Raw genomic sequence first — 26,654 nt, 5'->3', positions numbered from 1 at the left:
AGACTAAGTGCTGAGCCTGCATTCCTGCACAGCTGAGTACATGAAAAGGATAAACCAACACTTGGATGCCAGCCTGGAGCTTATGAAGCACTGGTATGCCTGTAAAGCAACCTTGGTGGAGTACAAATCAGATCAAAAAGTGTGGATGGTGGAGCCTGTTGTGTCCCGGGCCATTCCAGTACAAATGGATTGATTCCTATCTACTTGAGACAATGGGTGAGGTCACCGATCTGGTGGACTTTGGTACCCTCAGGCCCCCTCAACAGGTGATCCATGTCAACCGTTTGAAGCCCCACTTTGTTAGGCAGATATAATCATGCTAATGGAGGAAAGGAAGAGGGGAGGGAATCTCTCCTTGACTTCTTATCTCACCATACCAAGGATAGTTCAGAAGAGGGAGTAGTGTTTTCCCCTTCTCTGTCAGAGCAGCAACAGAGAGACGGTCACCAATTGTTCGGGCAGTTAACTGGACTGTTTTCTCTGACACCTTGACTGACCCAGTAGTGTGTTCATGACAACACCACTAGTCACAGCATACCTGTCAAAAACAAAATAGAAAGGTTGTCAGACCAAGTAATGGCCAGCATCAAAAAGGAAACACCAGAGGGTGATTGAGCCCTCTGGTAGTCCCTGGACCAACCCAGTGGTGCTGGTGCTAAAGGCTAACCTGATAGGCGTACCTAGAACTCCGGTTCAGCTTAGACTAGAGAGGACTTAATACCCTCACACAGACTAATGCACACACCATTCCCAGTAGGGTGATGAGCTCATTGACCTTTTGGAGGCTGTCCAATATCTGAGCATATTTGATCTGATTTCTAGATACAGGCCCTGACTGAGGGAGTAAGGGGGAGAGCAGCATTCCCAACTCCTAAGGTCCACCTCCAATTTTTCATGTCAGGAATAAGGAGGTAAGGGAAACTGAAGGCAATATTCTTCACTATGATGTATTGAATAGAGACTTGGAGTCCACACAGCGATGAGGCAGATTTGTTTTGGAGATTATACCTAAGGGTTATATAATAGATGTTCACTCTTTTCCTCCATGTTCAAGGTTCTTTTAGATCCCTTCGCCCAAAGACGAGAAGAGAACTTTACACAAAAGTATCAACTTTGCTGCTTTTAAAGGGAGACATTCTTCCAGTAACACATCAGGAAAAGTGCTTTAACTGAGTACAATTGTGTTTCAAATACTGACATTATTAGGGTGTACAGAATGATAATAGGCCTTAAGTTATTCTATAGTTTTATTCTGACTATTCTTTACAGATTTACTGTCTTCAACAACTTTCCTGATTGCCGGAACTGCAGCTACACCAGCCTCAGAGCCGACGAACCACCCGCCAAGAAAGATCCCAAGCACCTCCGATGCATACTACTGAACGGCCGCTCCACACGCAAGCATGCCGTCGAGCTCTGGGACCTGCTCGACACAACATCCCCGGACGTCGCATTCCTGACAGAGACCTGGTTTAACGACTCCTCCGCACCCAACACCGCCTTAGCCATCCCAGATGGCTATAAGATCACCCGCAGAGACCGCACCAACGGAGTCGGAGGAGGAATCGCCATCGTCCACAAAAACAGCATATGGCTCTCGACTAGCACCAAACACATGCATTTCCAGATCCACACAGACCCTAACTCCACCCTCAGAGGCACCCTCGTCTACTGACCCCCTGGACCCCGCCCCCAGTTCAGCGACTCCATTGCCGACTTGATCAGCACCCACGCCCTGACCTCCACTGACTACATCCTCCTCAGAGACCTGAACTTTCACCTTGAGAACAACAACGACAACAACTCCACAACCCTGATCGACAACCTCACCAACCTCTGACTGAAGCAACTCGTCACAACGCCCACCCACTCTGCCGGCCACACGCTTGACCCCGTCTTCTCCTCAAGCCTGCACGTCTCCGTCAGCCACACCACCGCTGCATCCACTCCGCCGTCCAGAAACCCACCACATACCACCACACCCAACAGATCCCCCGCCGCTGCTGGAGCAAAATCACCGAAGCCCAACTACACGCAAACCTTGCTGTCAGCCCACGCACCGAACCCTCCAACACCGACGATGCTGCCCACAGCCTCAGATGCTGGATAGTGGACTGCGCCAACACCCTCGCCCTGCTGAAGATACCCCCCCGAAGAGACACCAGAAGGAGAGCCAGCTGGTTCACCCCAGAACTCCTAGTCTCCTAGCAAGCCTGCCGGAAACTAGAGAAGAAATGGCACAGTGAACAAACTCCGGACAGCCACGCAGCACACAAGTACGCCATCCGCAACCACCAGCAACTCATCAGGGCGGCCAAGAGGACCTCCTTCAAAGACCCCCTCGACAACAACGCAGCCAATAGCAAGGAGCTCTTCAACATCGTAAAAGAACTCTCCAACCCCAGCTCCAACACCAACAACATCCCGTTGTCGCAAGCCCTGGGTGACTCCCTCGCCACCTTCTTCCACCGCAAGATAGCAGACATCCACGCCAGCTTCAACACCCAGATAGCCCCAACAGACAGCAACACAACAGACCCTCCGCACACCATTGACCACGAACCCCGTGAGCATCGATGACGCCATCAAGACCATGCTCACAATCCACTCCGGCTCTCCGTCAGACCCATTCCCGCACCACATCTTCAACAGAGCAAGAAGCTCCATCACACCCCACCTGCGCAACGTCATCAATCTCTCCATCGAGACCTCGACCTTCCCAGAGATCTGGAAACACGCAGAGATCAACGACCTACTCAAAAAACCTAATGCAGACACAAGAGACTTCAAGAACTTCCGGCCCATCTCTCTGCTCCCCTTCCCGGCCAAGGTCATCAAGAAAACCGTCAATAGACAGCTAACCTTTTATCCCAAAGAAAACAGAATCCTGGACCCTTCCCAGTCAGGGTTCTGCAGCTACCACAGCACCGAGACTGCCCTCATCGCTGCCACCGACGACATCAGGACCCTGCTGGACAACGGCAAGACCGCAGCACTCATCCTCCTAGACCTCTCTGCCGCCTACGACACCGTCTTCCACCACACACTACGCGCACGCCTCCACGCCGCAGGGATCTGAGAAAAGGCTCTGGATTGGACCACCTCCTTCCTCTACGGGAGAAACCAGAGCGTCCGCCTCCCCCTATTCCATTCCAAAGCCTCCGAGATCATCTGCGGGGTACCCCAGGGATCCTCCCTCAGCCCGACGCTGTTCAACATTTACATATCCCAGCTCCTCGCACACGTAACCCGACAGCACGGCCTCAACATAATCTCCTACGGCGACAACACTCAGTGATCCTCACCAAGGACCCCATCACCACCAAAGCCAACCTCCATGAAGGAATGAAGGCCGTCGCCGATTGGATGAAGACCAGCCATCTGAAGCTGAGCTCGGACAAGACGGAGGTCCTCATCCTCGGCTCCAACCCTTCAGCCTGGGATGACTCCTGGTGGCCGACGGCACTGGGGGCAGCCCCGACACCCACCGACCACACACGCAACCTGGGAATCATCCTCGACTCAATGCTCTCAATGACCAAGCAAGTCAACGCCATCTCCTCCCCCTGCTTCAACACCCTCCGCATGCTCCACATGATCTACAGATAGATCCCAACAGATACAAGAAAGACAGTCACCCAGGCCCTCGTCAGCAGCAGACTCAACTACGGAAACGCCCTCTATGCGGAAGCCCCGACCACAACGCATCCAAAACGCCTTGGCACGACTGATCCTCAACGTACCATGCCACAGCCTCATCACCCCCCCACCTGAGAAACCTGCACTGGCTCCCCGTCAGCAAGAGGATATCCTTCAAGCTCCTCACCCATGCACACAAGGCACTCCACAAGACTGGCCCAGCCTACCTCAACAGACGGCTATTTTTCTACATCCCCAACTGCCAGCTACATTCCGCTGACCTCTCACTCGCCACCGCCCCGTGCATCCGAAGAACAACCACCGGTGGAGATCCTCCTTCCACCTCACCGCCAAGACATTGAACACCCTCCCACTGAGCCTACGACAGACCCAAGACTTGCTGACCTTCAGGAGGATACTCAAGACCTGCTGTTCAATCAGTAGCACCCCCCAGCACCTTGAGACCCTTGCGGGTATGTAGTGCGCTTTACAAATGATTGATTGTTTGATTGAGAGGGTAATTAAATGTGCTCTACTCATAAATTTCTTTGTATTTTTTCCTTTATACCATTTTTCCATTGTATAAATGTAATAAAGCAACATCCGGGGATGTTGTGTTGAGCAGGTCCCAGAGCTCGATGCCATGCTTGCGTGCGGAGCGGGTGTTCAGTATTATGCATCGGAGGTGGTTGGGGTCTTTCTTGGTGGGTGGTTTGTCGGCTCTGAGGCTGGTGTCCCTGCAGTTCCGGCAGGTGAAGGGGCCGTGTGTGCGTTTCGGGGTGGCCTTGAAGCAGGTGTGGCTCCGTCCAGAGTTGAGAGTGTGCAGAGTGCTGGCGTCGTAGTGGCGGCAGTCGTCGTGGTGGGTGTAGGGGCCAGGGGTTCTGGCGCTGGACGCGGTCCAGGCGTGGATGGGCGCAGACGGGCTCGCCTTAGGTGCGCCTTCTGCGCGCCAGCGGCCCAGCTGCGCAGCGGCTGGCATATATGGGGAAGTGGGAGGGAGGAGCAGCTGGGAGGTGGGGGCAGCGAATGGGCAGTGGGCAGTCAAGAGGCGGGGCCACAGGGAACGCAGCGGCGAGGGCGGTGAGGGACAACGAAGGTAACCGAAGGAAAAGGGGCACAAAAATCGAGGGTGAAACTAGTGGCACAGAATGCAAAAGGGCACAAAAAACGAGTGGAACAGAAGGCAAAAGGGGCACAGAAACAAGGCAAAAACGAGTTGAACAGAGGGCAGAAGTGCACAAAAAATGAGTGGAATGGAGGGCAGAAGGGCACAAAAAACGAGAGAAAAACGAGTGGAACAGAGGGCAGAAAGGCACAAAAAACAAGGGAAAAACGAGTGGCACAGAGGGCAGAAGGGCACAAGAAACAAAGGAAAAACGAGTGGAACAGGGGGCAGAAAGGCACAAAAAACAAGGGAAAAATGAGTGGAACAGGGGCAGAAAGGCACAAAAAAACTAGGGAAAAACGAGTGGAACAGAGGGCAGAAAGGCACAAAAAACGAGGGAAAAACGAGTGGCACAGAGGGCACAAAAAATGAGTGGAACAGAGGTCAGAAGGGCACCAAAAGACTAGGGAAAAAACGAGTGGAACAGAGGGCAGAAAGGCACAAAAACAAGGGAAAAAAGAGTGGCACAGAGGGCAGAGAGGCACAAAAAACGAGGGAAAAACAAGTGGAACAGAGGGCAGAAAGGCACAAAAAATGAGGTAAAAACGAGTGGAACTGAGGGCAGAACGGGCAGAGAGGCACGGGGGGGCGAGGGGAACAGAAAATAAAAGCGGGCAGAGACATGGGGGCAGCGAGGGGTACAGAAGGAAAGACCGGGAAGAGAGAGCACGGGGACAGCGAGGGGAACAGAGGGAAGACAAAGGGGCACGGGCCACGAACAGGCAGCGGTGAAAGACAGACAACAGCAGTCACAGACACAACAATGAAAATACAGGCAATACAATAAAAGCAATAAAGCGGAGGATGAACAAACCTACCTACAGCCTACCACTGGCCACCAGGGATGAGGTGCAGGTGGCAGCCTGTGGGTGGTGGACTGCCTCGAACTTCCTCAGCAGCGGCAGCTGGGGCAGGGAGGCACAGGCGGTGCTGTGCGAAGGGGGAGCGACCTACCTGGTGGGGTCAAGGGTCGCTCTCCACAGTTATTATTATTCTTAATGAGTGTATCAAAATCTAGTTATAACATACACAAACAATGGCTTCTAATCAATGAAGAAGACAAAAAAATGACATATATCACCACATTCTATACATCAACAACAACAAAAATTGCATAACAAAATAACCCTAACAAAATTGTTCTCACTAGTGTCCCCCTTACAGTTCCGGGCGAACCACTTAGAGGTAGTCAAAATGAAATACTTAAGGTTTATATACTAGTTATACTAGCTCTAGTGTGACACCACGCTGTTACACAGATCACTATAATTTCAATGACTCCTCCTTAAAAGTTTTGACGTGACCACGTTTCAGCCTTTTCTTCTTAGGCCTCCTCAAGACAGGGGTTATACATTACTAAACAAAAAATAATACACAATACCTAGCTCCTAGCTCTAGTGTGACGCCAAGCTGTTTCACAGATCACTATAATTTCAATGACTTCTCCTTAGAAGTGTTGACGTGACCACGTTTCACCCTGTTCTTTTTAGGCCTCCTCAGGACAAGGGTTATACATTACTAAACAAAAAATATTACACAATACAATGACATAACTCCAACCTTCTAGTCTGTGTAGAGCAAGCTGGTTGATAAAAGTGACTGCCCATTCTACCAAGCACGTGACTGGACCCCATTGCTCCCCAAATCACGCACATGCACCAACTACCACATCATGGTTTATGTGTGCTAAAAAGTGCCTTAGTCGAACCAAACGTGGGACAAATACCACTGGGCCCCGTCAACACTTCTAAGGAGGAGTCATTGAAATTATAGTGATGTCTGAAATAGTGTGGTGTCACACTAGAGCTAGGATAACTAGTATATAAGCTTTAGGTGTTTCATTTTGACTACCTCTAAGTGGTTCACCCGGAACTGTAAGGGGGACGCTAGTGAGAATATTATTGTTAGGGTTATTTTGTTATGTAATGTTTGTTGTTGTTGATGTATAGAATGTGGTGATGTATGTCATTTTGTTGTCTTCTTCATTGCTTAGGTGCCATTGTTTGTGTATGTTGTAAATAGATTTTGATACACTCATTAAGAATAATAATAGCTGTGGAGAGGGTGATTAAATGTGCTCTACTCATAAATTTCTTTGTATTTTTTCCTTTATACCATTTTTCCTTTGTATGACACTAAGTCCCATACCCAAGTATAAGAGGGTAATTTGGGTATACCCCTGCTGATTATTGTCGCTTTATTACATTTACATTTACACTTACATTTTATTTTTCCTTTCACTTTTACTAAATATGTTTCTTAAATTATTATATTTATTGACCCATCTAATGCAATCTTATTTGTAACATTGGTGGCTTACTGCTTCTTCTTCTGGTTTATAAATTTGAATTATTGTGTCCACAAGGGCTCTAATCTGTGAGTGATATGATGAAAAGTTGGGTTAGCGTGTACCATACAAGAATAATGTGAGCTGAATTGTCAATCTTATTTGTTCATTTTTACAATTACAGGCATTAAATGGGGGGGGGGGTCAATAATTAGTGAATCCAATAGTTTTTCCATAGTCCAATTTATCAAACAATGACGGTGAGGGCAAGACCAGGTATGCACAAGGGTATATCAAAACTTATCCACTTGAACAAAGTATAACTGCTGTGGCACTCTACTTCCTGTGGTTCGCCGTCCAAGCCACAAAATTGTCCTCAAGTAAATCAAAAGAGAAGGAATGCCCGAATATTGAAAGAAGGTTTTTCCAGTCCAATACTGTAGTCCATGAATACTTTATTTTCAATATCCAATATTGTCCAACAAATCAAGATGTATCAGATCCAATGCAGAAAGTTCATAATCACAAATCCAATATTTCAAAAGTTCAAAATGACACAGCTAATGACACAGCCTACGCGTTTTTGTCCTACTTGGACATCATCAGGGCTGCGAAATAATAAAACAAAAGAACAATTAACAATCAAACCGTATCTAGTACATTGTAAATTCATTCAAAACATTTCCATGAGCATCCTGCCTATATTCCATTCTAGTTTTTGTAATAAGCTAACAGGTAATAACAGAAAAAGTATGTCGGATCCACCGTAATTCATTAATTTTGTAAGTGTCCACTCTATCCCTACAGTGCCTAAATTTCTATCTCTCTGATAATAATTCCAATATGATTGAACCATACCTTCATTATTGTGCGATCCATAAAGCATGAATACATTAGTCATCAAATATGCGCGAGTTTTAAACACCTCCACCTGTAGAAATCAGACAGGCGTAGGTTGAGTTTGAGATAAAATAACACATAATTTACATGTTCATATCACCTATGTTCTTAATAAAAAGCTCACCATAGAGTAGCTATATCCCTTTCTAATGGCGTTAGTGTAATTCAAAAAACTTCCAATACGCGTCAATATCACAGCTTAACATAAAAACCTGTAAATATAACAAAACAAAATTCTTTGTAGACTATGTACTCTTGATCATCTCTGTACTAACAGGTATGGTTCTAATTATCCCTCATTCCCCCAGTCAATACATCATTAAATCAATAAATCAAGCTGTTCCCAATGTCCTTCGTATGTTGTTACTAACAGTGCCCTCTATTTTATCTCTCAAGAATTCAAACAGTCCTGTTCTACCATGTATATACATAAGGCTCACCATTGATTTTGTTAAGTTCAATTCCCCAAAACGATCTTGCTTCACTAAGGACCAGTCTTTCTCATTAGAATAATAGGCTGTAGTAAGAAAGAAACCATATGTCACTGATCTGCACAGTAAAGTGCTTAATACCCTATCTCAAGGCCATTGAAGAGAATATACCCTTCCTATTTTCTCACCTTATTTTTAAATCAAGAGTTTTCAACACCGTTTCCTTCTGGTCCCGCGACTCGTCCGATCTTAATAAATCAGAAGAGTGTCGGTACCATGCTTCACCTGTCTCTTAAATACTCCACTTGACCAATCACAAAGGCCCAATTTACCCGCCTTTTCTACCAACCTAGTTCCCTTTCTGGTCCTCTCTTCCGTTCCACCAATCAGATTCTATTCACAGAGAATTTGTCTAACTCCCACGTTACTAACCAATCCCATGACAGTTGCCGATCTCAGCCAATCAGCATCCGGCATCCCTTTCACCTATGCTGTTCCCTTTCTGGTCCGCTATCCCATTTCCTGTCGTGGCCACATGTTTCACAATCCATCTCATAGACCGGAAATGCTGTTTCTGACCAATCGAATTGCCTCATGCGTTTCTTTATTTAAAGATATATGTAATGGTTCAAATATCCCTTTCCTGATTCATTCTGACGAAAAATAAACTCCCGTTTCTGATGGTGATATTAAAACCGTCCCATTGACTCCATATATTTACTTCTCAAATCTCGTTCTTGAAGTACCCACTCCCATAATTGGCAAACAATCAGAAGAGTAAAACCCCATACACCATGCATGCTCTCAGTTCTCTTGTTGTGATAACCCATAATCTATAAGGTATCAAGTTTCACCCGGTATTATCATCAGCCCTATATACAAATTATTCCTTTCAATTTCACTGTGTGTCCTGTTCTAGAAAGTAACGGACATTGAGAATAATGAAGCTAATCATTATCATATGCAAAGCTAAAGGATTCAATTTCCACCACCCCGGTATGTACTAACATACCCAATTAACATCCCTATTATTTACTTTTATCTCTATTCTCTCTTCTCTTCCTTCCAGCGTCACCCCATATATTGTCAGACACTAAGTCCATGAACAGTCACCCTCTCTATTCTTTCAATCGTCACTCCAGGTGTTTTAAGAACTATGTCAGCAAGTTAGTACTCATAAATTAAAAAGTCAAGAAAAAAGTACTCATCCTGATCCAACATTAACAGCTCATTTCTGGAACAACAATACTATTGAATAGTCATCTCTTCAAAACTCACCTGACTGAATTTCATTTAATTACAAAAAATAATGCAACTCATTATCACAGTTCAGCCCGCATGTACCGTCCTACATTTGCTGATCCATCTGGCCTCCTTTTGTCTAATGTTCAACTCCCAATCTCCACCTCGTTTGTTTGGAATTATCTTCTGTATACCATGAAATCTGATTTTATTCTGTGTCTCATGGTTGTCTCTAATGTGTCTGTAAAGTGGTGACCTATTATCTTTATTTCTAATGCTTCTACTGTGTTCCTGTATTCTGAGTTTCAATAAACGTTTAGTACTTCCAATGTACACTTTATTACAGTCGCAAATAATAGCATAAACGAACCCTGTGCTATTGTAATTAATACATTCCTTAATTGTATATGTCTGTTGAGTATTGTAACAAAACGTTTTTGTCTTGTTCAGTCCCAGGCTGCATACATTACATGAGCCACATACATAAAAACCATTAGGTGGTTGTGGAACCCAATTGTAATTATTGGCGACCACAGGTTCCAAATAATTTTTAGAAATCATTTGCTTGATCGTAGGACTCCTCCTATAGATTACCTCGGGTTTATCTCCTATCAAATGCATCAAGCCTGGTACTCCTTTCAACATATTCCAATTCTTGTGCAATGCCTTAAAGATTCTATCCTTCTGAATACAGTATGTGGTAACAAAGGCTAATCGATCTTTCAATATCATCTTTTGTTTCTTTACCAGGGTGGACTCTCTCTTTACATTCATAATGCGTCCCCTAGCTTCACGCAAAGAGTACTTACTATAACCCCTCTGGTGCAGTCTATTCTCTAACTGATCTAATTCTGCATTGAAATCTACTTCTTTGCTGCAATTCCTTCTAATTCTTATCATTTCCCCATACGGGATCCCCCGCATCACTGACTTGGGATGTGAACTATCAGCTACTTCTTTGCTGCAATTCCTTCTAATTGTTATCATTTCCCCATACGGGATCCCCCGCATCACTGACTTGAGATGTGAACTATCAGCTCGAAGTATTGAATTTGTTGCAGTGCTCTTCCTGAACAGTTTACTCATGATTCTGTCTCCTTCCACAAATAACTCTACATTTAGGAAATTTATGTTTTCGGTACTGTAATCTAAAGTCAGTTCCACATTAAAATCATTCTCATTCAGATGTCCCAGGTATTCAGTTAATACTACCTGTGTACCTCTCCAAATTATCAAAATATCATCTATGAACCGGACCCAAAATAAAATGTGATCCGTCCATTTGCTGGCACCATGACCCCAGGCGTGCTCCCTCTCAAACCAACCCATAAAAAGGTTGGCGTAAGAGGGAGCAAACCTGGAGCCCATCGCTGTACCCCTTGGTTGATGATACCAATCGTGACCAAAAAGAAAAAAATTATTGGTCAAGATCAACATGCACATTTCTTCCAACATAGTGGAATGATCTCTTAAGCTAGCACTGCGTGTTCCCAGAAAGTGATGTAGAGCCTGTATCCCTTTCTCATTCTTGATACAAGTGTATAGTCCTACCACATCCAGGGTGGCAAGAATGAGACCATCCTCCCAATTAACATCCTGAAACTTATTAAGGACATCCATTGTATCCTTTAGATAGGATGGCAAATTCAACACTAAGGGTTTCAGATGTAAATCAACAAATTCTGACAAATGCTCTGTCATTCCCCCAATCCCCGAAACAATCGGTTTTACCGGTGGATTGGTTCTTGATTTATGTACCTTTGGTAGAATATAAATGAATGGATAAGTGGGATTATCCACATATAAGTATTTGTACTCTGCCTCATCCAATAAACCCTCTTCCTTCCAAACGTATAGTCTTTCATTAATCTGCTTAGATGCTTGAGTAATTGGATTATTACTCAATTTCACATAACATGAATTATCCTGTAACTGCCTGTTAATCTCTTGGCAGTAGTCAATTCTATTCATCACGACAATGTTTCCACCCTTGTCGGCATTTTGGATCACAATACTCTGATCTGATCTCAGACTGTATATTGCCACCCATTCATTTTTAGTCAAATTGTCACATCTCATTACACGTTTACTGAATTCCATATCTTCTAATTTATGAAATTCTTCCAATGTTTTTTGAGTGTAAAGATATATTGCAGCAAATTGTGCACCTTGAGGTATAAATGTCGACTTGGATCTTTATCTGCTGTCCATTTACAGTACGTGTTGAGTTTGCTGTAACTGAATTCCAACTTTCTAAATACTTCATTTTCTGATGGTCCAATTTTTAAATAACAAGAAACGAATGAATTAAGAAAAAATATATAGTATGTTTTAACCTTGTGAGCACATATGCACTTTCCCTTTAAAAGCTGTTTGTAAAGAAACCACGTCCATCCATGAGCAGCGCTCAAGGTTATGAGCCAAAATGTGTTGCGTCCTTGATCATAGTTCACTGATTTACAGTTTTGGCCAACAGTGTCCATCCTTTCCATGCGTGGCGCAAGGGTCTGCCAAATATTTAACAGGTTTCTGTTTACCCACTCACCACTCACTGTGCCTGCCGCATTTGGGATTACGACCAAATAAACAAAGTTTATGTAAATAAACACACACACACACACACACATATATATATATATATATATATATATATATATATATATATATATATATATATATATATATATATATATATATATATATATATATATATATATAATATATTCCCGCTCCAAGTCTGACAGTGCTCAGGCACTTGCTAGCGGGTACACGGTGCACGAGGACAGTCTTGATGTCTGTATCAACGCTCCAATAAGAATCACCAGGACTCGCGGGGGTATAATCCTGCTTTGGATTTATTTGCACACAGTGAACAACAAACGTGTTTCAGCGGTACGCCTTCCACACTGAGGAAAATGTACCGCGGAAACGCGTTTGTTGTTCATTGGTCACAAAAAAAATATATATATCTCCTGCAAGTGGCGGGAGAAGTGCTGGCACCAACTGTTTCAGCTCGACCTGCTTTCCCGAGGGATTGGATCAACTCCTGCCCGCCTTGGGGATTGGCTGAGCAAGGGCTTCTACCACGGTGGCTCGTGACTACACGAGGATTCGAGTGCACTGTCACGTCGTTTCTGAGCCCGGCAAAATTCCTGCGCCCAAGGCTGGGACCTCAAGGGGACCCAAGGGAGCCTAATAACATCGCACCTGGATGTCCAGCCCTTATTTCATGCACCTTTTACCTGCTACTTTTTCTGCACTTAATATCGAGCCAGAAACACTGATTTCTGGGTAAGGAAGTCCACTATGGAAGGCAGCGGCTCTGTGACCATGTGATCAGGGGTCAACAACCTTTTCTCCAATGAGGTTGTTGCAGGACACTTAAAGGAGGGGGCGGAGCTACATCCAAGAAGCAGCCACATCTGAGGAAGGCCAGTTTCCCCGAAATGCATTATGCACATGCTGTTTTTATTAAAGGTTTCCTTGTTTTCCCCGAAGTGGCCTCTTCTCCTTACTTACCTGGAGGGGATTTGTTTATATATATATATAAATATATTCTACCACCGATCTCCGGTCAAATTGAAGAAGCTGTTGTCGGGCGGTCCGAGCGGGGACACTGGAAGTCCCTAAACGTCCTCTCACCAATCTTTTACGAGTCAAAATATACTCGGACACCTTCCTTCTGCAAAGAGTGATTTATTGCGGCAACAAACAACGCGTTTCGGCGATTAAGCCCTGATCACGTTCGAGAGTCTCACTGCACACAATCAAATTTAAATTCATTAGTGTAACACATAAGCATAAACATCAACATAGGACCATTTTTTAGGTGCTGAGTTCGTACTGGTAAATGTGTCGGCCATTTTGGAGTGTGTAGTAAACATATGAACAATGACCACCAAGTAGACAGTAATATGCGCACAACGCTCAATTTTTAACTTGTCAATATCCCAATGATTCAATGTTGTAAAGCAGTCACATAGCTGTCAATTTGTGCAATTCCTGACAATTTCTCGACCATTTTTTACCATGACTAGTATCATCAAATGTAATAGTCCGTTATAGCCCAAGTGGGCTTAAATACTGAGGTTGAACGTCAATCCAAAATATGGAAAATTAGTAATCAAACCTCATCTAGCAAACTCATATTGCTCAAATAATACGTTATAAATGATAATCTGATACAGTCATGCTACTCAATGAGAGCTATATACAGCATTGACACAATCTCCAAGGAAACGTCCAAAACACAATTCCTAATCTAGTGTCATATAGTAAACTAGGAAACATAATGCCCAAGTGGGCTTTAATATTGATGGTAAACACAAGTGTGTATCAGCCACTCCTTAATATCCTAGAACATTAGAACCTTGTAGGCTGAAAGAGTTGAGCCTTCATGTGCGTACGTCTCTTGTGGCCACAGAATTCTACACCTTCCAAGACACCTAAAAAAATAGAAATTTAAAATTACTAAAAACTAGCGGCTGCGAACTTCTACTACTCTAAGCACATATATCAGGATCAGTGCAAGTGTACTGCTAATTCCTCAGTAACATTTAATCCGTTAGGTGTAATACTTTCGAAATCAATGATATACATTGATTCCAATTTACGTAAAGATAGTTCCTGATCGCCCCCCCTGATCCCAAGGTCCACACTGTCAATCACAACCATGCGTACTCCTGTCTCATCTTGGTAGTGATGCGAATGAAAGTGACGAGCTATAGGATAAAGTCTGTTGTTATTCCTAATAGCTCGAAGGTGCTCTAGGACTCTCTTCTTGGCTTGGTGTTTGGTACTTCCCACATACCATTTGTTACACGGGCAAATTAAAATATATACACAATGTGTTGTGTTGCAAGTTAAGTGTTTCTTAATTGTAAATTCCTTTCCTGTGCTGGGAATTAATAGTTTTTTACAATTAGAACTCCCTTTACAGGCCTTACATTTGTTGCAGCACTTGTAACCAGGTTGTATACATACTTGGCCTTGATTCATTTGTGTGACATGGTTATGGCTCAGTTCATCTTTTAATGATCTGCTTTTCCGAAACGTGATCTGTGGATTGCTCCCAAGATCAGGTTTCAGATGTTCATCACTTAAAAGGACATGCCAATGTTTCTTGAATATCCCACGGATACTGTTGGCCTGTCCACAGTAAGTAGTGATGAATCTTACTTTATCTATCCCATCTTTTTTTCTCACTGGGTAAAGCAAGTCATTTCTCTCAATGCTCTCTACTCTTTTACAAGCCTCTTTTCATTCCATAGCCTCGTTCCTTGAATCTCATACACATTGTGAGTTTTTCTTCTTAAAATGCTGCTGAGGAACTACAAAGAAATTGTAGTATATATAAATATATATATATATATATATATATATATATATTTATTTTCCATGGTTGGTTCCTTTCGCCACTCCAACAGCGCTCAGTACGGGTGCGGCGCCCTGCAGCTGAACCACGCTGCTGATATCTTATCCACAGCTCCCTCACAGGAAACAAATGGGTCGCACTCCACGGGTATTCTTTTTGCAGTTTTTTTATTTTATCGTTTTAAGTTACATTTCCACAGGCAGATGTTCCGATCTACGCGTTTCGGTATTACAAATACCTTGCTCACGATCAACCGTTCTCTGGGCTACCCCTTCAAGATATACCACAATACAATGTGTTTCATACATCACTTCCTGTTCGGGGTGTGTCAGAGCCTCTAAGCTTTATGGGACATGTAGTTTTTTACTCAAGTGTCGATATTACTTCCTATCGCCCAATTTTTACATTTTATATTTCATTAGATGCAAATAAAGATGTTGTGACATGCTGGTGATATTAAGTTCCCTCTGGTGGGATTAGGAAACAGTATTATAACAATTTTAACTCCGTTTGTTTCTAAGCGGCTGCATTATTTTGTTTCTAATCTTTTCCCTCTGGTGGGGTGACGTTATATATGTAGGAATCATATAATTAAACTCCGCATTATCGGTATCACTGATTTATAAGTACAATTTGATTCTCACATAGTGTGAGGCTGTCTTAATATCCCAGATTCCCCATAGTGCTCAATTCCACCTTCATTATTCTAACAACCACTTGAGTGATTTCACTATTATAATATCACATTTTCGTCATTACTTATTTCTTTTGCACCTATTAACCGCAGTCAACATGGAGTAAGTATATATTGGGCGTCACAAAAGTTTAAGAAAAGAGAAGTTTTCATAAATGTATATACAATTCTTCAGATTGATTCAGCCCGTAGGGCGTTAAGGTTCGTAGGTTTAGGATATGGCGGGATTCCTTTTGTCGTAAGAGTCTTTCTCTGTCTCCTCCTCGATCTTTCTTGGGGACACTTTCCAGACCAAAGAATTTCAATTGGCTCCAGTCACTCTGATGATACAGTTCCATGTGCCTGGCTATTGCATTAGCCTTGTCTTTGTGGATGGTGGCACGCACATGTTCCAGTATGCGTTTTTTAAGTTCACATATTGTACTGCCCACATACCTCATGGGGCATGGGCATTCCACGACATAGACCACATGGGTTGTTTTGCATGTGATCAGCTCCTTTATCTCCCAGTTCTTTTTGTTGGACATTTGTACCTGTTTAATGGGTTTGGCGATCTGACACACCTTGCAGGCGTAGCACTTCACGAACCCCGTTGTTTTTAGCCACTCATCCTTTTTTGTTTTTTTAAAATGGCTATGGATCAGATGATCCTTGAGGTTCTTTGCCCTTCTGTAGGTGATCGTTGGATGTGGTCCCACCATGTCTTTCACAGTTTCATCCAGTTGAAGTATTTTCCAATTACGCTTGAGGATATCAGCAATTCTTTTGCTCTCGTTAGAGTAATCCATTATCATGCGTATGGGTTCCGCTTCCTCTGTTGATTTTTTCGGTTTTCTCTGGAGACATTCCTCTCTTGTTTTTTTGTCTGTTCTTTCCCAGCATTTGTTCACAATGCCTTTGTTGTATTTGCGTTTTTCGAATCTTTTCGAGGTTGCAGTGCTGTGTTTTTCCCACTCTTCATTTTCGCTGCAGATCCTCCGGATTCTTAAGAATTCCCCATATGGGATACTACTGATCAGGGAATGTTGATGGAAGCTGGTTGCTTCTAGTGTGGAGTTGGTGGCAGTGACTTTACGATGCAATGTTGTTTGAATCTGGTTCCCTCGAATATAGATCTCAGTGTCCAGAAATACAATCCTCTCATTGCTTATAACATAGCTAAATTTGAGATTTGGTATGCTGTTATTCATGATGTCGAAGTATCTCTGGAAATCCTCTTTGCTGCCATCCCAGATGATGAGTAAATCATCTATATAGCGGGTCAAGCTTATTACTTTATTCAGTGCTGTTTCGTTGCTGTTGCTCCACGCTATTTCCTTCTCCCACCATCCCATCGCCAGACAGGCATAGCTGGGACTGAAGGAAAATCCCATCGCCGTCCCGCTGTTTTGGGAGTATAGTTCATCCCCAAACATGAATATATTTCTGGTTAGACAGATCTGGATCATATCCAATATCATCTGGTTATGATGTGAAAATTCCATTTTTCGTTCTTTCAGGAAATAATTACACGCTGTAAGGCCCATGTCATTCCCTATGTTGGTATAAAGGGAGATGACATCCATGGATACCAAGTGGTACGTGTCCTGCCATGGGGTATTTTCAAGTTTCCTGAGCAGATCACTCGTGTCTTGTATGTAGGAGTCCAGGTCTAGTACAAACGGATTCAGGAAGTGATCGATATAGTCGGCAATGGGTTCCAGGAGTGAGCCTTTGGCAGAGAGGATCGGGCGTCCCGGGGGCATCTTTGCGTGCTTGTGCAGTTTAGGTAGAAAATATATGGTTGCGGTGACTGGGTGCGCTACCGTTAGATATTTCCTTTCCTCTTCGTCAATTAGACCTTTTTCTGACCACTCAAACAGTCTTGCATCCACCATTTCCTTTATTTCCATGGTGGGATTTTTTCTCAGTTTGTCATAATACTTTGTGTCTCTTAATTGACGGTGCGCTTCCGTGATATATGCCGTCTTTTCCAGTATCACCACATTTCCGCCTTTATCGGCCATTTTTATTTCGATTTGTTGGTCTGCCACAAGTTCCTCGAGCGCCTTTCTCTCCAATTCTGTTAAATTGTCTTTGTACTTGATGTTTTTCAGTTTATATAAGTCTTGGGTTACAGCCTCCTGAAAGAGATCAATCTTATTTCCAGGTGCCAATTGGGGATAAAACTTGGATTTAGGTTTCATCCCACTCAGTCCTGCACCTGTTTGTTCGCAAGCTTCTTCCAGGGTGATGTCGCGATTCACATCATCATTTAAGTTTATCAGGGTCATCAGGGCTTCCGAGTCTTTAGCTGATAAGGCTATGACCCCTTCCTGTATAGGGACTTTCTTGGTCCTTTCGGTTTTTTGCTTTTCTGCAAAGTATTTGGCTAGCTTGATTTTTCTGATATAGAGGTAAAAGTCTATCCGGACTTGGGCTAAGTTCATTTTTATCTTTGGACAGAAGTTAATTCCCTTCTTCAGAAGTTGTTCTTCTGTTGACGATATTGCCCTTCTGGATAGGTTGACCACCTGTAATTCGTCCTCTATGGGTTCATCTTCCTGCGCATACTGCGCGTTTCTGTTCCCACCTTTGTTCCTTCGCTGCCTTTTGCACCTTTTTCCTCTCCTTTTTGGTCTTTTTGGGGCCATCTGCGTCCTCTCCCTCTCCCTCTTTGTTGTTGACGGGGGGGTAGATTCTGTTCCCACTGTTTTTGGTGCAGTACCAGTCTCATGTCCCCTAAAAAAGGCTGCTGTACTGTGGCGGTCGACATTCCAGGTTCTCCTTCATTATTCTCTGATATCAGGGAAGATGCGCTGCTCGATAGACTTATAGAGCTGGTGCTCAATACTTGCTGTCTCATTTGATCAAACTTTTTTGAGAATGAGAATATTCGACCTTCTGCGTAATCTGTTGCATCCCTGATGAATTTCTGATGCTTGCGTTCTCTCACAGTATCCTCATGCTTTTCAATTTGCAGTTCTAGTTCTTCCTTGAACTTTGTCATGTCGGTATTTAGCTTTAAAGTTGCTAGCTCTTTCTCCATTTCATACAATTGTTCTTTTACTTTTTGTAAGCCGATTTCGATGTGTTTGACTAGAATTGCTACTAGTCCCAAAGATGACTGCAAGATGAATTCTCCCCATTCTTGTAATAAGTCATTAGAGCTGTCTTGATGACTCGGCATGAGCATGATCCTTAATCCTCTAGGTACACGTTTCACCTCTAAGTATTCCTTTAGTGTAATTAATTCCCAAGACTTATTTATCTCCTTCCTGCTCAGTTTCTCCCAGTTTTTAAGTTTCGATTTGGTATCCGTTTTAGCTTGTAAGCTTGCTCCGCCAATTTCCTTTTCCACAGAACCTTTTTCGAACATTTGACGTAATAGATCATTACGCTTCGCTTCTCTTTTTTCCATCTTGCTGCCTGTCCAGTTCCAATATGTATTTCGTTATAGATATTTTATACTGCGCACCCGTGTACTCCCTTGACAACAAACACAATGCGTTTAGCTTACGCCGCTTACTTCAACAATGAACCTCTATTGCGGCAATTCGACTTGCGTGTTGTTGATAATGGGGGTCCGAAAAGCTGACTTTGCCAGTTGCATTCAATGATTATAAACAATGTTCAAATCGTCTTCACACACACGCTTACCTCGGAAGCTCGTTCACGAGCGGAGTGTGACTAACTTCTCCTCTCTTCCTCGTCTTTTATCAGCGGTCGCTGATCGTGGCATTCAAATATTTTCCATGGTTGGTTCCTTTCGCCACTCCAACAGCGCTCAGTACGGGTGCGGCGCCCTGCAGCTGAACCACGCTGCTGATATCTTATCCACAGCTCCCTCACAGGAAACAAATGGGTCGCACTCCACGGGTATTCTTTTTGCAGTTTTTTTATTTTATCGTTTTAAGTTACATTTCCACAGGCAGATGTTCCGATCTACGCGTTTCGGTATTACAAATACCTTGCTCACGATCAACCGTTCTCTGGGCTACCCCTTCAAGATATACCACAATACAATGTGTTTCATACATCACTTCCTGTTCGGGGTGTGTCAGAGCCTCTAAGCTTTATGGGACATGTAGTTTTTTACTCAAGTGTCGATATTACTTCCTATCGCCCAATTTTTACATTTTATATTTCATTAGATGCAAATAAAGATGTTGTGACATGCTGGTGATATTAAGTTCCCTCTGGTGGGATTAGGAAACAGTATTATAACAATTTTAACTCCGTTTGTTTCTAAGCGGCTGCATTATTTTGTTTCTAATCTTTTCCCTCTGGTGGGGTGACGTTATATATGTAGGAATCATATAATTAAACTCCGCATTATCGGTATCACTGATTTATAAGTACAATTTGATTCTCACATAGTGTGAGGCTGTCTTAATATCCCAGATTCCCCATAGTGCTCAATTCCACCTACATTATTCTAACAACCACTTGAGTGATTTCACTATTATAATATCACATTTTCGTCATTACTTATTTCTTTTGCACCTATTAACCGCAGTCAACATGGAGTAAGTATATATTGGGCGTCACAAAAGTTTAAGAAAAGAGAAGTTTTCATAAATGTATATACCATTCTTCAGATTGATTCAGCCCGTAGGGCGTTAAGGTTCGTAGGTTTAGGATATGGCGGGATTCCTTTTGTCGTAAGAGTCTTTCTCTGTCTCCTCCTCGATCTTTCTTGGGGACACTTTCCAGACCAAAGAATTTCAATTGGCTCCAGTCACTCTGATGATACAGTTCCATGTGCCTGGCTATTGCATTAGCCTTGTCTTTGTGGATGGTGGCACGCACATGTTCCAGTATGCGTTTTTTAAGTTCACATATTGTACTGCCCACATACCTCATGGGGCATGGGCATTCCACGACATAGACCACATGGGTTGTTTTGCATGTGATCAGCTCCTTTATCTCCCAGTTCTTTTTGTTGGACATTTGTACCTGTTTAATGGGTTTGGCGATCTGACACACCTTGCAGGCGTAGCACTTCACGAACCCCGTTGTTTTTAGCCACTCATCCTTTTTTGTTTTTTTAAAATGGCTATGGATCAGATGATCCTTGAGGTTCTTTGCCCTTCTGTAGGTGATCGTTGGATGTGGTCCCACCATGTCTTTCACAGTTTCATCCAGTTGAAGTATTTTCCAATTACGCTTGAGGATATCAGCAATTCTTTTGCTCTCGTTAGAGTAATCCATTATCATGCGTATGGGTTCCGCTTCCTCTGTTGATTTTTTCGGTTTTCTCTGGAGACATTCCTCTCTTGTTTTTTTGTCTGTTCTTTCCCAGCATTTGTTCACAATGCCTTTGTTGTATTTGCGTTTTTCGAATCTTTTCGAGGTTGCAGTGCTGTGTTTTTCCCACTCTTCATTTTCGCTGCAGATCCTCCGGATTCTTAAGAATTCCCCATATGGGATACTACTGATCAGGGAATGTTGATGGAAGCTGGTTGCTTCTAGTGTGGAGTTGGTGGCAGTGACTTTACGATGCAATGTTGTTTGAATCTGGTTCCCTCGAATATAGATCTCAGTGTCCAGAAATACAATCCTCTCATTGCTTATAACATAGCTAAATTTGAGATTTGGTATGCTGTTATTCATGATGTCGAAGTATCTCTGGAAATCCTCTTTGCTGCCATCCCAGATGATGAGTAAATCATCTATATAGCGGGTCCAGCTTATTACTTTATTCAGTGCTGTTTCGTTGCTGTTGCTCCACGCTATTTCCTTCTCCCACCATCCCATCGCCAGACAGGCATAGCTGGGACTGAAGGAAAATCCCATCGCCGTCCCGCTGTTTTGGGAGTATAGTTCATCCCCAAACATGAATATATTTCTGGTTAGACAGATCTGGATCATATCCAATATCATCTGGTTATGATGTGAAAATTCCATTTTTCGTTCTTTCAGGAAATAATTACACGCTGTAAGGCCCATGTCATTCCCTATGTTGGTATAAAGGGAGATGACATCCATGGATACCAAATGGTACGTGTCCTGCCATGGGGTATTTTCAAGTTTCCTGAGCAGATCACTCGTGTCTTGTATGTAGGAGTCCAGGTCTAGTACAAACGGATTCAGGAAGTGATCGATATAGTCGGCAATGGGTTCCAGGAGTGAGCCTTTGGCAGAGAGGATCGGGCGTCCCGGGGGCATCTTTGCGTGCTTGTGCAGTTTAGGTAGAAAATATATGGTTGCGGTGACTGGGTGCGCTACCGTTAGATATTTCCTTTCCTCTTCGTCAATTAGACCTTTTTCTGACCACTCAAACAGTCTTGCATCCACCATTTCCTTTATTTCCATGGTGGGATTTTTTCTCAGTTTGTCATAATACTTTGTGTCTCTTAATTGACGGTGCGCTTCCGTGATATATGCCGTCTTTTCCAGTATCACCACATTTCCGCCTTTATCGGCCATTTTTATTTCGATTTGTTGGTCTGCCACAAGTTCCTCGAGCGCCTTTCTCTCCAATTCTGTTAAATTGTCTTTGTACTTGATGTTTTTCAGTTTATATAAGTCTTGGGTTACAGCCTCCTGAAAGAGATCAATCTTATTTCCAGGTGCCAATTGGGGATAAAACTTGGATTTAGGTTTCATCCCACTCAGTCCTGCACCTGTTTGTTCGCAAGCTTCTTCCAGGGTGATGTCGCGATTCACATCATCATTTAAGTTTATCAGGGTCATCAGGGCTTCCGAGTCTTTAGCTGATAAGGCTATGACCCCTTCCTGTATAGGGACTTTCTTGGTCCTTTCGGTTTTTTGCTTTTCTGCAAAGTATTTGGCTAGCTTGATTTTTCTGATATAGAGGTAAAAGTCTATCCGGACTTGGGCTAAGTTCATTTTTATCTTTGGACAGAAGTTAATTCCCTTCTTCAGAAGTTGTTCTTCTGTTGACGATATTGCCCTTCTGGATAGGTTGACCACCTGTAATTCGTCCTCTATGGGTTCATCTTCCTGCGCATACTGCGCGTTTCTGTTCCCACCTTTGTTCCTTCGCTGCCTTTTGCACCTTTTTCCTCTCCTTTTTGGTCTTTTTGGGGCCATCTGCGTCCTCTCCCTCTCCCTCTTTGTTGTTGACGGGGGGGTAGATTCTGTTCCCACTGTTTTTGGTGCAGTACCAGTCTCATGTCCCCTAAAAAAGGCTGCTGTACTGTGGCGGTCGACATTCCAGGTTCTCCTTCATTATTCTCTGATATCAGGGAAGATGCGCTGCTCGATAGACTTATAGAGCTGGTGCTCAATACTTGCTGTCTCATTTGATCAAACTTTTTTGAGAATGAGAATATTCGTGAGCAAGGTATTTGTAATACCGAAACGCGTAGATCGGAACATCTGCCTGTGGAAATGTAACTTAAAACGATAAAATAAAAAAACTGCAAAAAGAATACCCGTGGAGTGCGACCCATTTGTTTCCTGTGAGGGAGCTGTGGATAATATATATATTTATATATATATATATATATACATACACCTATATAGTTATAGTTATAGATATATTTATAGTTAAAAAATGTCATATTTTGGTGATGTTACCAATTTATTTTAATTCAAACGTGTATATACTGTTTAATGTTTGCTTTTAAAAATATATTTATTATTGATAATGTAATTATTTTTGTGATATTCTATTCGATATTGTGTGAACTTATATTTTTGATCTATGATAGTGTGTGTTTATCTAAAGGTGACAATATTTTTGTTTCCAATATTTGTGTTTTTGATATACTTACATATGTATATTTTTAACAACGATATTTATGGTGTTGATATTTGTGGTTATATTACTTAAGTATAGGAAAGTGATATTTTTGCTAAAATATTTTTTCTTGATATTATTCTGTTTCATATTGTATGCATCGATATTATTTCAGTGATCCTTTGTTTAAAGATAAGAAAGTGTAGGGAATGGGCAATATGTTTCTGTGAGAAGGGGTGGATATTCTGAGGCATTTACAGACACATAACTATGCACTAGGCCACAAAATTAAGTGCTAGAGCTTAGAGCCTTAATTTATGTTTACCAAAGTTTACTTTTCTTTAATCCTGAAACAGTGCACAGGTAGCACAATTACTGTTGTTATTTCATTAGGTTGGAGGAGACGGAAATGTCCGTGCTGAAAATTGTGAGGGGGGGGCAATTTAAACTTAAATAACTCTGAGACATGATAGAGACAGCGCCAGTTCATAAACTACAAGTACACTGCTGGTGTTAAACTAGATTGCTAGGACTGAGTTTTGGACTCCCATGTGTGATCCACAGAGGAAAGTGCTTTTTCAAGGCTCCGTGCAACAGAGCAGAACAAATTGATTTTATAGCACAAACAAAAGTAAAGAGTCTGCTAATGCTGAAATATTAATATATTTTCCAAATCGTATCTTTGCAGGGTTTCTCGGTTTCTGAGACATGGTATCTTGTTCTGGATTCTGGAACAAACTACTGCAACCTTCATAACCTCGTGGAAGGTAGGCTGCAATCTTTTAACATAATTGGAAAAGTGAAAGTGCTGATAGTAAAGAATGTCACATCGTATCTATGCAGCCCATTAATACTAATAGTGTTTGTTCTGCTTCATTGGTAGGAAGCGGCTTGGACAAAGCTCCGGGATATGCCGAATCAACTAATGATTTCAAATGCACTCAGTTCTCTGCTGCTAATTGCACCATCTACTAGCCAGAATGACTGCAGCAATATTGTGAGGATGACGGAAATCGGCATGCGGAATGGTTCAAGGCGACAAAGTGCAAGACCTTATAAATGGAATTATGCATTTTCTGCTTCCTTCCTTTTTTTGCATCAATTCGCTGGTAGGAGTGTGTGTAGACTAATGCAGCTCTGCGTTCACGTGCTAGCGCCCGCACCCGGGTCACAGAATGCTGCCTTTGCAATTTAAATACGTTCAGATTTGTCCTGTCAGCATATGTCATACAGGATGAGAAAACAGTTTAAAAGTCATGCTTCCACGCCATATAAATATCATATAAATATTTTACTTGGCCCCGTTTCTGTCACATATCATTCTGACAAACGTAGCCAACTTTTCTAAATAAACTCAGAAATGAGAATGGTTTATCGGATGATTTTATGGAATAAATCTAACTAACATTTCTTTAGCATTGGTGATGTGTTTTTAATGTTCTCTTCACAATGTTTTTGATAATAAAAATAGCAGATGTTTTCAAAAACGTAACCCTTACAGCATGGTCAATAGTTTACAGAGGTTTTGGGTATCCGTGACAAATACCAAATTGGGTCATTATTGGTACCTACAATAATACGGTGGCTATCTGAACTTTAGGTTGATGCAGATGGATAAGCACTGTATTACGCTTGTGTGGGACAGGCCACATACATATTTTGAATGCCTTGCCAGCCTTTTGTGTCTGGGTAGCACCCTACGAAGAGAAAGAGCGGAAGTGGGCCAGCCCTCATCATCCATTGCTTGTTGCAAGTGTCAGTCATGTTTGGGATCAACCCAGAGGACAGTGATTATGTGATGCAAAAAGATTTTTGTTTTTCTGAGCATACAGCAATTTAATTTGTTCACTGAGTATATGTATAATCATAGTTAGGTAGACATGGCCTGTCAAAGGAGTCTGTCCATCCAGCGTGGCCCGCCACATGACCAATGAAGGGAAGATATGGAGGAAACACATCCAGCCACTTGGTGAGTACTTCTGACTCAGGGGCAGGCATTCAATCGGCTGCTGCAGGTACTGCATGCGATGATGATACTTCTCTTTCTCTGATGAAATGGGCGACATCCGCTGCAGGTCAGGCAGCTCACAGAGCTTGTCCTTCAGCTGCATTTGCTGCTACAAGGTATTAAAAGCCTCACAGGGGGCTGATGATCCTCCTGCTTTTCCCCAGTCACTGTCTTATCCACATTCTTTAAGGCAGGGCGTATTCAGGTGTTGGAAGGTCAAAGGCATCAACCGCACTGACCAGCAGTTTGACTGAACTCTGTGAGAAGAGGCCGGGTGGCACTTGGCATGGGATTCGAGGATAATTATAGAGAGAGATATACCATCCAATGTGAGGGCCTGTACGAATGGTGGTACCATGCCCAGCCACCGAACAGAACCACCACCATCTCAGAGCAGAGTAAGGTCAATTTAGTAATATCTAAGAGGGAGTGAGTCTGGAACAAATAGAGTAACAGTTTATTTTTTAAATAAATAGCTCAATCTATTTTAGAGTGTTTTGCTCTTTGTTGGTTTCTTTGCCATCAAGTACCTCACTTTGCAAACAGCCATTTGGTTCATACGTTTGTATTGCAAGCTTCTCCAACAGGTCTTCATCTTCACCCCGAATTATCTCACCTCCATATGATAAAGATGGAATCAATGTTGATTTGATCACTGTTATCAACACCTTTAGGTTATGGCCCCACAGACGTTTCCTCAGGTTTGAGAGGGCGAAGTTTAGGGCCTCAGTTTTTGCAATGATATGCTAACACCCTTTAGGCAGATGGTTCAAAATGCTGTTGCTATTTTGAAACTTAATTTACCATACCGAGCACCTCTCGCCTCATTTGAGAAGTTGGCATTGGCCCCCTGTGAACAAGAGGAGAGCATTTAAGATCCTGCTCCTAATGCACATAGCAATGACCCACTTTGGTGCAGTATACTTGTCATCTAGGAAACACCATAACTTACCTGGGAGAACGTTGTGCTCATCCGGTGGCCACATGGCTGCCATTCCTACGGTCCGCCTTACCAAATCAGGGGGCAGATCCTTCTCAGGCCTGGGACCATAGGCCTGGAATAGGCTCGAAGTAGAGTTGTGTCAAATGGAAGAAAAACTATTTTCAGAAAGAAACTCAAGATGTAGCTCTTTACACTCTAGCCTCCATTTTCCTCCCTTGTTTTTCCTCTTCTCCGCCTAGCATTGTGACATTCTTTTTGAGTAGACAAGCGCTTAACAAATC

General features: G+C 42.8%; 1 protein-coding gene across 1 annotated transcript in view; it reads left to right on the top strand.

Annotated features, from left to right (window-relative positions):
* LOC144785549 (uncharacterized) overlaps nt 1-24,832 on the top strand; it is a 135,758-nt gene extending 110,926 nt beyond the window's left edge. Inside the window, exons 4-5 of the mRNA XM_078664395.1 lie at nt 24,111-24,189; nt 24,306-24,832. Coding sequence (XP_078520521.1) covers nt 24,111-24,189; nt 24,306-24,397 — 171 coding nt within the window. The 3' untranslated portion in view covers nt 24,398-24,832. The remainder of the gene's footprint in view (nt 1-24,110; nt 24,190-24,305) is intronic.
* Nucleotides 24,833-26,654: the final 1,822 nt, after the last annotated feature.

The sequence above is a fragment of the Lissotriton helveticus genome, chromosome 10, assembly GCF_964261635.1.
Source record: "Lissotriton helveticus chromosome 10, aLisHel1.1, whole genome shotgun sequence".
NCBI classification, from domain to species: Eukaryota; Metazoa; Chordata; class Amphibia; order Caudata; family Salamandridae; genus Lissotriton; species Lissotriton helveticus.
Note: the sequence above shows the minus strand (reverse complement) of the source record. Positions and strands in the feature narration are given on the sequence as shown.